The 14,427-nt window shown below is 43.2% G+C and overlaps 1 protein-coding gene across 1 annotated transcript in view; it reads left to right on the top strand.

Annotated features, from left to right (window-relative positions):
* The window catches only part of slc8a2b (solute carrier family 8 member 2b), a 63,469-nt gene extending 49,296 nt beyond the window's left edge, over positions 1-14,173 (top strand). Inside the window, exons 6-16 of the mRNA XM_086080111.1 lie at positions 663-1,046; positions 1,127-1,252; positions 2,243-2,438; positions 2,757-2,887; positions 2,949-3,322; positions 3,482-3,585; positions 4,556-4,573; positions 5,022-5,146; positions 6,605-6,704; positions 8,520-8,792; positions 8,927-14,173. Of these exons, the coding sequence (XP_085936237.1) occupies positions 663-1,046; positions 1,127-1,252; positions 2,243-2,438; positions 2,757-2,887; positions 2,949-3,322; positions 3,482-3,585; positions 4,556-4,573; positions 5,022-5,146; positions 6,605-6,704; positions 8,520-8,792; positions 8,927-9,303 (2,208 nt within the window). The 3' untranslated portion in view covers positions 9,304-14,173. The remainder of the gene's footprint in view (positions 1-662; positions 1,047-1,126; positions 1,253-2,242; positions 2,439-2,756; positions 2,888-2,948; positions 3,323-3,481; positions 3,586-4,555; positions 4,574-5,021; positions 5,147-6,604; positions 6,705-8,519; positions 8,793-8,926) is intronic.
* The last annotated feature ends 254 nt before the right edge of the window (positions 14,174-14,427 follow it).

Here is a 14,427-nt window from a genome sequence, read left to right as displayed (position 1 = left end):
GTGCTAAGATGTGTATGGATTCGAACATCATTCGCTGATGTTAACACAAATGGCGAATGGAGATTTTTGGTACAAGCTGTCAATTCCAGGTCCAGAAAGTCAAAATCCTGCCACAGTTTGGCTTTAGCCATGGGTGCATCTACTCAACAGGCGGTTCTATTCTAATCAAACGAACTCCCCAAGAGCTTGTTTCCCTGCTGGTTGAGTAGAAACACTTGTGGCTAAAGCCAAACTGTGGCAGGGTTTTCACTTTCTGGACCTGGATTGTCTTCTGTAAGACAAATCAGTGCACTACTAGAACGACTGCGTCTTACCAGGACCATTTTTGTTCCCCATTTCTGTAGAACAATTCTACACATTAGCAGGATGACTACTAATGAGGCAAAGCTGTGCTCAAGTTAACATCTTCGTGCTACTCTTTATAATGTTGATGCAACACAGAAACACCCCTCCAGTTCCTGTCATTCAACCAGCTAATGTCAATCAAACACATACACACACCTCCGATTTCTGCCAATCAAACATTCCCTCAACCGGATGTCAATCAACACAAAGACATGCCTCACCAGCCACGTTCCAGTCAAACGCAGACTGCTTGCTGTTTTAGATCTAAAATCTTTTGAAACATAATATGATTTGGACTGTTTTCCCATATGTCTCAGGTGTGGGAGGCCTTGGTGACCCTGCTGTACTTCCCAGTGTGCGTTATCCTGGCCTGGATCGCCGATCGCCGCCTGCTCTTCTACAAATACATGGGCAAGCGCTACCGTGCCGACAAACGCCACGGCATCGTCGTGGAGATGGAGGGAGACCTAACGCCCAATAAGGGTGGCATGGAGATGATCGCGGGTGGCAAGTTGCCACCACATGGGGGCGCCGTAGTCCCTGCCGAGAACAACGGCGGAGATGGCGCAGCGGTCAATAACGTGGGCGCCGCCGCAACGGCCGGGTCCACATCCACGGGCGCTGGGGGCACCCTGCGTAACTCCAACAGCGCCTTGGTCAATATGGAGACCAGTCGGGAGCTGGATGAGAGCCGCAAGGAGGTGGGAAGTCTACATCACAAAACACACCAGTTCAGAGTCGACAAATAATCTAATATGTGTGTTTTGGATCCACCCCCAAGGTCATTCGCATCCTGAAGGAGTTGAAGCAGAAGTATCCAGACAAAGAGCTGGATCAGCTGGTGGAGCTGGCCAACTATTATGCTCTGCTGCACCAACAGAAGAGCCGAGCCTTCTACCGCATACAGGTGACACTCTCGTCACCTGTGCCCAGAGCCGGTCCAAAATGTAAATTGTTGCTGTCTAGCGCTAAATATAGCCAAGTAGGACTTGTTCAATGTCAGATTTGCTATCGGCTATTTCGCTTATTTACATATTGAATGTTTTCAATTTCATTGAGAAAACCGACTTAAAAATCACAATTATATCTGACCAATAAAAATAACTTGTAAAAAGAGCCGCCTACTCATTTCCAACCCACATTATCTTGCAAACCTCATAAAAGGATATTGGTTTTTTTTGTTTTTATTAAATAATGAAAGATGACATAAGCGTACCTATAGCTCATTCACTCCCAGCCATTTTCACTGAAGCAACCCCCTTCGCGCCTGGCTGTTTTATTGGATTTGGACTGATTTTGCAAAGCCCACAGAATATTGTGTTCTATTGTTATAAAAACATGGAACCTACCAAAAGAAAGATTACAGTCTCTTCTTTGATCAGGAAAAAAAGATAATTGTATCTGTTTCTGTTTCTAAGTACTGTAACTGTAACTAAGTTTCATCATTATTCACATTCCTGGTGAAAACACAAAAAGAGCTTGTGGCAACATGGCCCTGGGTGATCTCTTATACTCTCTTGCCACCAGCTGTTCATTTTATTAAATAACTACCATTTCTTTAAGCTTTCTCTTCATGTCAGAAGTGGCATCAAAGCCTTCTGTATGCTCTTGCGTAAAAAAAAGAAAGTGTAAATACATTTTTGGGAGTGAAGGACAAAGTATTAAAAAATGTGTTTACACATTTTTGGGTTTGAATGAGTTAAAAAGAAGTCTGTGCTGGCAGGTTGGTTTCTTTGTTAGTAGCTGCATGAATGATCATTCATCAATATAATAGGCAGAAATAGCGTGCCTCAAAATCTAATTTTGCTCAGATGAGGTCTGGCTCTGGCAGTACTTCCACCACAATCGCCGTTGAATTCACACGGCCTTTTTCTTTTCTCTCTTCTGTTCCCTCAAGGCCACACGCATGATGATTGGAGCCGGTAACGTCCTGAAGAAGCACGCCGCCGACCACGCTCGCCGCGCTGTGATCACCGACGAGGAGGCGCCGGAAGACGACGACCTGGCCGCTTGCAGCCGCATCTCATTTGAAAGCGCCCACAGTCAGTGCATGGAGAACTGCGGCATCCTCATGCTGGCTGTGATATGCCAAGGTAAGGAAAAGGCGACTACACACATTAGCCAATCACAGTGGTCATTCACGACCCTGCTCTCACACTCATTGGCCCGCCTTCTTCTTCTTTGGTGTTTGGCTACTTTTGTTTCCGTTACTATTTCGTCGGTAACCAAATGAGCATATTTGTGCATCATCGTTGACAAATGAGTTGAAGTGTGGAGCAGAGGCTTGTCAGCAGTATATTGAATAATAAAAACAATAACCTTCTTCCAACTGCTCCCAATGTCAGGATAGATTTCATCCTGTGTGAATGTTACGTTACTTAAATGAGGAATTTCCAACCCAACGCATTCAGGGGGCCTGGGAGAGAACACCTTCTACGTGGACTACAGGACCGAAGACGGCTCAGCCAATGCGGGCTCCGATTACGAGTACAGCGAAGGAACACTGGTGTTCAAACCCGGAGAGACTCGCAAGGAAATCAAGGTAAGAAATGACAAACATTATTTTCTATATAGACAACCGCTTTGACATATTCGATCCCCAGGTTGGCATCATCGACGACGATATATTCGAGGAGGACGAGCACTTCTTCGTGCGGCTGCTCAACCTGCGCGTGGGCGACGCCGAGGGCATGTTTGAAAGCGACGAGGCGGGCGCCGGGCCCAAGGGCCGGCTGGTGGAGCCCCTGGTGGCCACGGTGACCATTCTGGATGATGACCACGCTGGCATCTTCACCTTCAGCGAGCGCATGGCGCGAATCAGTGAGAGCGTGGGCACCATGGAGGTGACGGTGGTGCGCAACTCGGGCGCCCGCGGCACCGTCATCCTGCCGTACCACACCGAGTCAGGCACGGCCAAAGCGGGCGAGGACTATGAGGATGTGCAGGGCGAGCTGGAGTTCACTAACGACCAGACAACGTGAGCTCAGCCCATTGATGCCAATTTAATGTTTGATGCTAGATTATGCAAAAACTAGCAAACAGTTTTTTTCCCCCAAAAGCACCACACATAGCTAATTTAGGCTAATGATTACATTTGTGTGTGCGTGCATGCGTGTGTATGTGTGCACGTGTGCAGTCAGACGCTCCAGGTGAGGATAATTGATGACGAAGAGTATGAGAAACATGAAAACTTCTTCATCGTCTTAGAGGAGCCACGCTGGCTGAAAAGAGGAATTTCAGGTAGCCATATATTTCTCTCCACGCACTAATCAGATGTCACATTCACCAAACGCGCTAAACACATGCTTCTACATACTAGACATATAATGGACACCAACATGCGGAGCATACCTGCAAACACCCAACATGCAAAGCATACATTTGATGCATGCTGTTCATGCAACAGGCTGAGTATAGATACACTACATGCTAAGGAGGTAACATGCCAAGAACATGCCACATTCACTCTTAATTCATACATCTTAAAGGATAAGAAAATACTCTTCAGATGGTAAATGCATACAGATACACCTAACTACTTACTGTATATCCGACATGGTATATACATATATCGACATGCTAAGCACACATGTCCAACATGCTACGCTCATACAGTACATTATATACAATGAACTCAATGCATGCATTCAACGCAACCACATATATCACATATATCCAACATGCTAAACGCTAAACGCATACAAGCCACATAAACGCAAAGCATTAAGTACATACATCACACATACTAAGCACATACAGGCAACACACTAGTCACATACACCCAACACACAAAGCAGACAGGTCACACTCTGTCCAACACTCCAAGCACACACATCCAACAGGCTGAGCATATACTGTATATGCCATGCAAACAACATGTAAAGCATATATGTGCTACATACTAAGAACATACAAACTATATAAGCACATTCAAGCCTGATACACACCCAACACACTAAGCCTCCAATATTTTCAACACGTACATCCAATAAGCTAAGCTATAAGCACATAGATGCAACACGCCAAACACATGCACCTCATATGTTCAGCAATACTGTATATCCAATATGTCCAATACACACACACCTAACACAATAAGCACATTTACCCAAAAATTACCCACTAAACAAATGATTGTGTTGCAGATGTTTGCATGTATGACCTCTTCTTGTCAATAACTATTCTTCCTCTCTCCTTTTCTTTATCACAGCTCTGCTACTTAGCCAAGGTACGGTGGCTTCTACTGTATTTTGTTTTACTTATATTGCTTTTGTCCTCACCCTTTTCGCTCACTTGTTAGTACAGTTGTACCTTGACTTACAAGTGCCATAGATTACGAGCTGCCCGAGTTACAAGCTGTTCCTTGGTTGATTTATTTATTTTGTGAGCCAAACTTTGAGGTACAAGTGAGCTTCAGATATGCCGCCGCATGAGCAATATGACAAAATTCTACGTTTGATTTATCAAATGCTGACCCGCAAATGTGTGGCGGTTCTGTACTACTTCATTATTGTTAACATCACAGGCATGCACCATGTGGAGAAAAACATGTCCACAGCATGCCTGCTGGTGACATCCTGCTGCTCGGCCTTTATCGTCATAATGATGAAGGGCGACCCGCTGTTTCATTTAACATATCTCTAACACGCTCATATGGCCTTAAATTTTCCGTTCAGAGGGGTCCGAGGGCCAGCTGAGCGCAGAGGAGGAGGAGGCTCGGAAGATCGCTGAGATGGGCAAGCCGATTCTGGGCGAGCACAGTCGGCTGGAGGTGGTCATCGAGGAGTCCTATGAGTTCAAGGTGCAGCATTCACAAGTCTTTTTGTTGCACTACTCCAGATGGAGTTCTAGCGTGTGTTCTACCAGTTACAATCTCTGTAATACATCTTTACACAATGTTTTTTCAACCCCAATAATGGGCCGCTGCATATTTTTTTTCTGGACTGTTTACAGTATCAAGTCACGTAGTATTTGTTGCATTAATTTGGCATATAAGCAGATTATTTACTAATATTTATTTTTTATTTTTTATTTTTTTGAAAAGTAGCAAAAGCGGCCAGGGTGTTTAATTCATGCATAACTTCTCTGGAAGGCCCGTTGTCAATCAGTTTGCATTGATCGGTCGCGCCTGTGTCTGCAGGGAAAGCGCCTGGGACGTAAAACCTCTCCGCAACCGTTGTTGTGGTTGTTAATGGCCTTCTCGGTGTCTTAATGACTTATTGATGTCGCCAAAAGGCTCGACTCCCCCAAGCAATTCATCTTTGCATGAGTAGGCGGCGTTAATGTTAGTTGTCGGCATTCAAAATGGAAGCTTTATGCTCAAAACGTCATCTCGGATTGGGAGACAAAGTCCGGTCATTTGAAGGAGCACCTTCCTCACTTTTTGGACAAAAGTGTGAGGACATATTGCTTCAATCAATCAATCAGAGGATGGACTCGAGAAAGTATGGGCAATAGTTTTGTGCTTCCTTCCTTTTCTTCCTTCCGACCTTCCATTTTTCCAATACCTTACATCCTTTCATCATTCCTTCTATCTCAGCCATCCATTCTTCCATCGTTCGTTCCATGTTTCTGTCCAGACTTCCCTCCTGTCGTTGTCCAAAATTCCTCTCTTCCTTCCTTTGTACCTACTTTCCTTCATTCAATTCCTACTACCTTGCTTTCTTTCTGTCGTCCTTTCCTCCTCTCTCCTTTACTTACTCGCTTCGTCTTTCCTTCCTTCCCCTCTTCCTTCCATCTTTCTTCCCTTTTATACATTCTTCCCGCATTCCTTCTTTCCTTTCATCCATTATCCCTTGCATTCTTCCTTCCTTTTATTCATCCTTCTTATCTTCATTCCTTTCGTTCGATCTACCCTCTGTCCTTCCTCTCTCCCACCTGCATGTGAAAGTATTCGCAGAACTTGACTTTTTGAACATTTAGCTGTTTATTCTAATGAAATACAAATGGGTTTTTAAAAAAATAATTTATTCACATTGTCACTTTGGGGTGTTTTGAGGTAGGAGTCTAAATTAGTACAATTTGGAATGAGGCTGAAAGAAAGAAGATGGATGGATGGATGGGTTGCTAAATGATGAAGATTTCATTATTTGAGTGGAGGAATAAAGGCTTTATGGTCTTTAGAACATTGTTAAAAGCCTTCTCACTTTGTTTTTGTTTTTGTTTTTTGTTTTTGTTTTCTTCTTTTTTTTCTGTTTTTTTTTTCTTCTTTTTTTTCTCCTAAAAGACTCACTCAGACTTCTCACTTTGTTTTTGACAGAGCACGGTCGACAAGCTCATCAAGAAGACCAACTTGGCACTCGTCATCGGCACACACTCCTGGAGGGAGCAATTTGTGGAGGCTGTCACTGTGAGCGCAGGTATAGGCATGTGTGTATGTGTCAGTTTCCTTGTGATTTTTATGACATGCATAAGTGGGAATACTCTGCCTTGCTTTTTTTTTTTCACTTGAAAGGCAAAATGAGACAGAGGGCAGCCTAGTGGTTTGGTTATCTAAGGTTGGGGTTCGAATCTCAGCTCTAGGCATTTGTGTGTGGAGTTTTTTCCTCAGGGTACTTCCTCCCAGATTCCAAAAGCATACAGTACATATAAGGCTCATTGAAGGCTCTAAATGGTTGTTTGTTTATGTTTCCATACAAGCACTGTCTTGTATACAAAAACAAATCCCTTTTCTATAACAGTTCCTTTTTAAATGATCTGACCTGCAATGTTTCTGCAACATCAGCTTTGCAGACTACAATTGTTGCTGCATCAAGGAACTTCGAGCACCAAAGTAAAGCACCATCATGGGACTTTTTGAAATTGCATTCATAGTTCTTTCTTGATACCAGTAACCATTAGGAGAAAGTAAACTTGTTTTGTCATTTTTGGTGCCATCTCAATGTTTATGTAAGCTAGTGTAGGTATAAATATTTTCTATATGATTGTAATAAACACAGTAGAACATCAAGGGCCTGATTAACTAAGACCATGAAAAGTGGGCAATAAATTGCATATTCATTCCTATAAATTGTGCGACCTTATGGATGGTGTGCTGGCATGGTGAGAGAAATGTCTGAAAATCATTCACACGAGTATATCAGCAATTTTCACGTTTTTCAGATCCACAAATATAGCTGTGATTTTCATGTGTTGAACATGTGCTTAAGGCTAACCAGATATGCTATTTTTAGACAAGCGTCACGCAGTTTCAAAATATTCACACACACAGATGCCAAACGTTCACGTGCAGAAAAGGGTGTTGCTGCCTCAATTGAACGGGTCCAAAAACCTTCCGTTTTTTTGTTGAATCCCAAAAAACTAGCCTTTATCTGTTCTTGTTTTGCCCATAGATATAAACACTAGATGTCTCGTCTGTGCTGTGAGCCAATAGGAAGAAACATGTGCACAGGACGGCCATCTTGAGACACGGCTGCTCGATCACGCATAACATTAGAGTCAATGAAGCACGGACTTCAAAATAACTGTAGATTCCTCAAATCTCCCAAAATCTCAACCAATTTTAATTTTTGTTGTTGGATAAGACACAACAGATGACACAAACAACTATTCCACTTTTTTATTTTTATTCAAATTTAAAAGTTCAGCCTGAATTATAGCCACGTTAATAAGTTTTGTAATAAACCAATCAGTTTCAATGAGTTACAAGTATTAAAGTGACTAAATCATCCAACTTGGCAACGATTACAGCACAGCGAACCAAAAACATCTTAGAGCTAAGCAAATAGTAGAAGTGGAGTAGCTCAGGTGGTACTGCGGCCGTTTCCCAACCTGAATGTTCCTCAACTCTTGAGTGACTTTTATTATATGTTATTTTTCAATTCTTTATTTTACTCTCTTCCAAGTGTAAATATTACCCTAAAACTGAGCTAAATGTGCACAACCATTTGCACAGATCCACTGAGGCAATTGGGACATGTACTAAGACATTGGCAATTTGATGAAAGCTATGAGAAATGCCATTCAGTTGAGACCAATTGTAAGGCAGTTTTGGGATTTGTCCATGGTATTTTGAAAATGTCATCTCAGTTTCAAGAAATGTGCCAAACCTATGGAGAAAAACTGTAATAAAGAAAAATAATGTATCCGGTAGTTTCTTTAATGCTGCCATCTAGTGGATAAAACAACTCCTGCAATCCTCACAGAGCTTCAGTGGCTTCTTCGCTCTGTTTTAGGCGATGACGACGAGGAAGAAGGCCGCGAGGAGCGCCTGCCCTCCTGCTACGACTACGTCATGCACTTCCTCACCGTCTTCTGGAAGGTTCTGTTCGCCTGCGTGCCACCTACCGAGTACTGGAACGGCTGGGCCTGCTTCATAGTCTCCATCAGCGTCATCGGCCTGCTTACTGCCTTCATCGGGGACCTGGCGTCACACTTCGGCTGCACGGTGGGGCTAAGAGACTCTGTGACTGCCGTCGTCTTTGTGGCCCTGGGAACATCCATTCCTGGTGAGTGAAGTGAATTTGAATGATTTGAGGCCGTCATTGAAGTGGATGTTAGTTTGTCTTGCCTTTCACTGCCACCCACAAGTCAGCTGCTTGTGTAATCTTGGCTTGACTCACTTGTCTCGTTTCGCCCGCAGACACATTTGCCAGCAAAGTGGCCGCCATCCACGACCAGCACGCAGACGCCTCGGTGGGCAACGTGACAGGCAGCAACGCCGTCAACGTCTTCCTGGGGATCGGCGTGGCCTGGTCGGTGGCCGCCATCTACTGGAAGATTGAGGGCAAAGAGTTCCAAGTGAAGCCGGGCTCACTGGCCTTCTCCGTCACGCTCTTCACCATCTTTGCGTTCATCTGCATGGGTGTGCTACTCTTCCGGCGCCGTCCCTCCATTGGAGGCGAGCTGGGGGGGTCCCGACTGTCCCGTATCCTCACCAGCCTGCTCTTCCTGGGCCTGTGGTTCCTCTACATCCTCTTTTCCAGCCTGGAGGCCTACTGCCACATACCGGGCTTCTGAGCAGGAGGCACATACAGTACATATTTTATTTATTTATTTAACACACTGCAGGTCTAAAGCAAGGGTTCTCAAACTTTTTGGGTCATGAGAGGTTTTTTTTCTTCCGAATACCACATTTATGTAATTGCCAAGCGTATCCCCAAATTCCCCAAAAAATTAAAATATCAGAATGTTGCAATCACAATGCAACATATTAATTTTATGCAAATTATTTTGTAGACCTTGAGCTATGGTTTTGGGATCCGGGGACCCCAGTTTGAGAACCACTGGTCTAGAGGGCTCTTCCATTCACACACAAACAAACACATACATACGCAACACATCTGCATATATATATAGAGAGAGTGACGGTAAGCACCTGAGGGCAAAAGGAAGTGTTTGGATGGCGAGAAGAGTTGGAGTGAATGTAACGTATTCGTGGATGCTAAGGAAGCTCGTAAGGACAAAGAAGATCCATTGGCAGGGCTGAAAAAGAGTGCAATGTTTACAATGACTTTGCTTGTTAAGTGTTTACGCGGCTAATGGATGGATCAGAAGGAAGGCACTTGTAAATAGGACCACACACATTCAGAGCGAGATGAAAACAACCCCCCCGCCAAGTGGACTCCAAAGGAGGAATCAAAGTTTCGCTCCAGGCTTGGCTGTTATCCCGCACGGTTTCCACAGTAACCATGTTCACCCCCAAGACATGGAGGAAGGTGATTTTTTTTTTGAGCATGTGTAGCCAGGTGTGGCAACATCACCTCATACGTGAAAATTGAATTGTACTGTAAAAAGCCATACTCACATTTGTGTGTTTACCTCGCCTGAGGATTCTAGACCAGTTTTTCTCAAAGTGTGGTCATTGGACCATTGGTGGTCCTCAAGAAGAATCTCAAATAGTCCATGGGTAACTTAGTGCAGTTTTCCCAACCTTTATTGAGCCAATATTTGACATTCCACGGCACACCGCCAAACAAAAGCACCACAAAAAGTATATATACTAAAATAATGAAGATCTTGTCTCGATTTACTTACATATTTACTTGCTCAGTGTGAAATCTGGACCTGTTCAGTAAGACACAATTCAATTATTATTCTATAGTATGAATGACAAGGTTTCATTTATTTTTTATGCCTGGCTGGCATCGATAGAGGAGCAAATATACATTGTTTGTTGCCTATAAATAATCATATTTGGACTAATGAAGTTTAATTGGAATATATCCCGCAGCAGAGTGGATGGGAACTACTGACTTAGTTGATTCATTTTGTGACAAAAAAAAGTTTTACGTCATAGATAAATTTCACAAGTATACCATCCATCTATCGATTTTCGAGAGAACTTATCCCGTTCAGGGTCACACGCAGCTGGAGCCTGTTCCAGTTGACCTTGGCTGACAGGAGGTCTCAACCCTGGACTGGTTGCCACGATAAAGTGTGTACAGTAAGATGGGATAGCTTCCAGCTCAGCCTAGAACCTAATGAGACAATAGAAAATGGATGGAAAGTTCCAAAGGTCCACTGTATACTGTTGTGACAAGAACAGTAAGTTGTCTGCTGATTTTTATTTGTTGACGAAGCAGTTCACTTCCTGAAGAACTTGGAGAAACACTGATCTAGACTAAACGAGCGCAGCATGAATCCCAGTGGACTATTCCTTTATCTAGCAGGTAATGCATGGGTGGTCGATTTGACATATAAAGCCGGGGAATTTTAGGTCTTGAAGTATGTCTCTTCAGTGGGATCTTTGTCCGCACAATGCTTGGTGACACCACTCATACAATGCCTTAAAACAATGACAGCATCCAGCCTACACGAGGCCAGTTTTGATTGGTTTTCTAGATCGATCTGCACTCGGGATTCAGCATAAGCGGATTTGCTAAGGTAGCATGTATGTATGTGGTCTTAAGGGACTGTTATGGTCCCTTAGGCAGCAGGTGCTACAGTGCTGTTTTCATGTTTAAGTCTGATCTCATATCTGTAGTGGTAGTATTAGTTTTAGTATTAGTTGCTGGATTCAGGTAACACAGCCCTTTGAAGGCAGATATGTATTGCACAGGAGAGTGAGAACATCAATTTAACCTAACCCAAATCCCCTTAACCATAATCGTACACAAAACCAAACCCTTCCTTAACCCAACCCTGCACAATTTACCATAACCCTAATGCCCTAAGGTTACATTTACATGATGTTCCCGGCAGCCATGGCAGTTCGGCCCGGCATAGTCAAATGCATTCCAGAATCGGCGTCAGCACACCCAACTGCACGTTTATATTGGAACCCAACAAATATTGGACATGAGTTTTTTTCCGACAACTAATTCATTAATCCGCCTTTTGTACCAAAACACATTGTATTGTGCTGCAGAGCAGATAAGTTGCCGCTCTCTTACCACGGTGGGCATTAAAGGTAAATCACACAAAACACATAGCTTAGCTTTTGAAGAGCACTAACTGCCGATTGTGAGACTGCGAAATAAAAATGATTCCCGTCCCACTCGGAACCGCCACAGATTTGTGTTACACCCTGGGAAATCCAGGTCCAGAAAGTAAAAACCCTACCACAGATTCACTTTAGCCACAGGTGCTTCTACTCAACTGACAGGTAAACAAACTCGACGCCACCTGTTGATAGAAGCACCTGTGGCTAAAGCCAAACAGTATCAGGGTTTTTACTTTCTCCCAACACAGATTACGTATTGGCTACATAAGTTCACTTATCTCCACCGTGTTTGCCATGATTTTTTTTTTTTTGCGCCAATTTAAAATTCACATCAGACATCCACTTCTCGTCTCACGGTCATCCTGTTTGACTCAGGGTGGCCTGAAACGGGGCTGCCGTGGCTGCTGGAAAAACGTAGTTTAACACTTAACCCTACCTTCTTCCTAAACTTAACCCTAAACCCCTAACCCATGGGTCATAACATCGATTTACCTGAACCCTGACTATATCCTAACCCTGAACCACTAACACTAACACTGAAGTCCTAACCATGATCCTAATCCTGCACAGGAGAGTTAGAACATCAAAACACTCCAACACTAGACATACTTTAACCCAAAACCCGTAACTCTAATCCTCACCCCCTACCCTAGCGTTTTTAAGAGGAAAACTGAAAAATGATAGACCACCAACAGGTGCAAAACTAAAGTACATAATGTACAGCCATTCATAGTGTCCAGTGTGCTGCTTTCCACACGGCAAATAACCTTATCCATGTACAAATCGTTCACGATATGAGCCCAGATTAGAAGCAACACAAGTGCAGCACAGTCCTCTGGACAATTTGTTTACTGTAATAATCTGCTCGGCGACGACGACGTGCAACAGTCGCGTCGCCGGCAACGACAACAAGTGCAATCTGTCATAGTGAGATGAGAACTACTCAATTCATTTTTGCCTGAATTAAGTAAACTTTGTAACCTTTCTAGAGCTAATTTTGTATATTTTCCTCGCAGCTACAATGAGGTTGTTTCTTTTGTACTTCTGAACCATGTTCAGGGTGGTCTCGGTGCGCACAAACACACTGCAGTAGTTTAAATGACCTCGTTACTGACAATAGAGATTTTGATACAAGTCTCGAGTGTAGAATATCATAAGCGAGCGTATCAAATAGAGCGAGTAAACCACGTGTGCTGACTGCTGATTTGAGTTGAGCATTTATTTAGATATTTATTTATGTACACGAAGATGATTAACTGTGTTCATGGGTCCTTGGTTTCAATATGTGCAATACAAGAAATGTTGTCTGTGGCTGTGTTTGGAATCATTCACTCATTCCCTTCTCCCTGAATTGAACAATATATATATATATAATAAAAACATGACGTTTTGAACAGTGTATTTTACAAATAAATAAATAAATAAATGAGTGGGCCACTTGAGTGCCTGTATTTGGGATGGCTAATACTGTATTTACGATACAGACTTACTAAATGGCGAACTCACTATAAAGGGCACAATGAGGATTAAAAATGATTCCCAACGCAGCCTGTCTCTTACTAGCTTCTTTGACGTGAGTTCGTCTCCGTCATGTGCCAGTGTTTTTGTCGCCCCTCATTGCTCCCTTTTGTGGCGGAGTCGTTTTGCGTGTACGTACGTAGCATGTTTACATGAAGGAACGATGCGGAACGCGGGGTGTCATACAACTAACGGAGCTGGACTGTCTTGCAACGTCCAGCCAATGTTCTCCGTTTCCAGAACCTTCTTTACTGTTTGGCTTCGGCCTTTGCTGTTCTCTGGTGATGTGATCCCTTCTTTCCTCCCCCTGATGTGTGTGTGGTATGTGCGTGTTCTCGCCATGTTCCTCACCAGTTGCATGACGAATCTTTGTGTTTCGTGTTTTAAGCAGCATGTGAAGGACGCCTATGGGCTTATTTTACAGGACCAGTTCCCTTCACCCACCATTCCACAATGGGTGAATAAAAGTAGCAAGTGACATAAACATCATTGTCTACTATGTGGTTGCCTTGGAAGAACTGTGAAAATAAAAGCCTGCTCTGTTGTTTTCAAGGCGATTTTTCTAAGCCATGTTACAGGTCTTTGTTGATGTACGATAACCGTCGTGTTTGTGTTCCCCGTCCTACGTCTTGTTCTTCTGTGTCTGTGTGTGAACATTTATCTCTGCCTGAACCTTTGCAGATAAAAAAACAACAACAACAACAAATGACATGTGATTGACATTAACATTTATTCACAGCTGTGACAAACCTTAACTCAGAATAATATTTAAGTTTTATATCAAATGTATAACAATAATATATTTAAAAGACAGTGCTTGTTTTTCAGAACATGGCATGAGGTGTAATGTGTTACTGAAAGAAAACAAAAGTTCTCTTCTCAACAGAAGTTGACCTTATTTGAATATATTTTATTTATTTTCAAGGGTGCACGTTTCTGAGTCTGTTATTTTGCACAACATGAACCCACCCATCCATCATGTTTCTATATAGCTCTTGTCTTCATTTGGGTGATCTGGAGCCCATTGCCAGCTAATAAGTGAAAGACTAGAATCCCTACTACATCAGGGCCGGGCAAACTCTGTCCTCGGGGGTCGGAGTCCTGCAGGTTTTGGATGTTTCCCTTCTCCAACACCGCTGATATATGATCAGCTCATCAGCAAGCTATGCATCAGCCTGATA

This window comes from Leptonotus elevatus, chromosome 7 (genome assembly GCF_054856555.1).
Source record: "Leptonotus elevatus isolate MCC_2025b chromosome 7, RoL_Lele_1.0, whole genome shotgun sequence".
Taxonomy (NCBI): Eukaryota; Metazoa; Chordata; class Actinopteri; order Syngnathiformes; family Syngnathidae; genus Leptonotus; species Leptonotus elevatus.
This window is presented reverse-complemented; position numbering and strand designations above follow the sequence as displayed.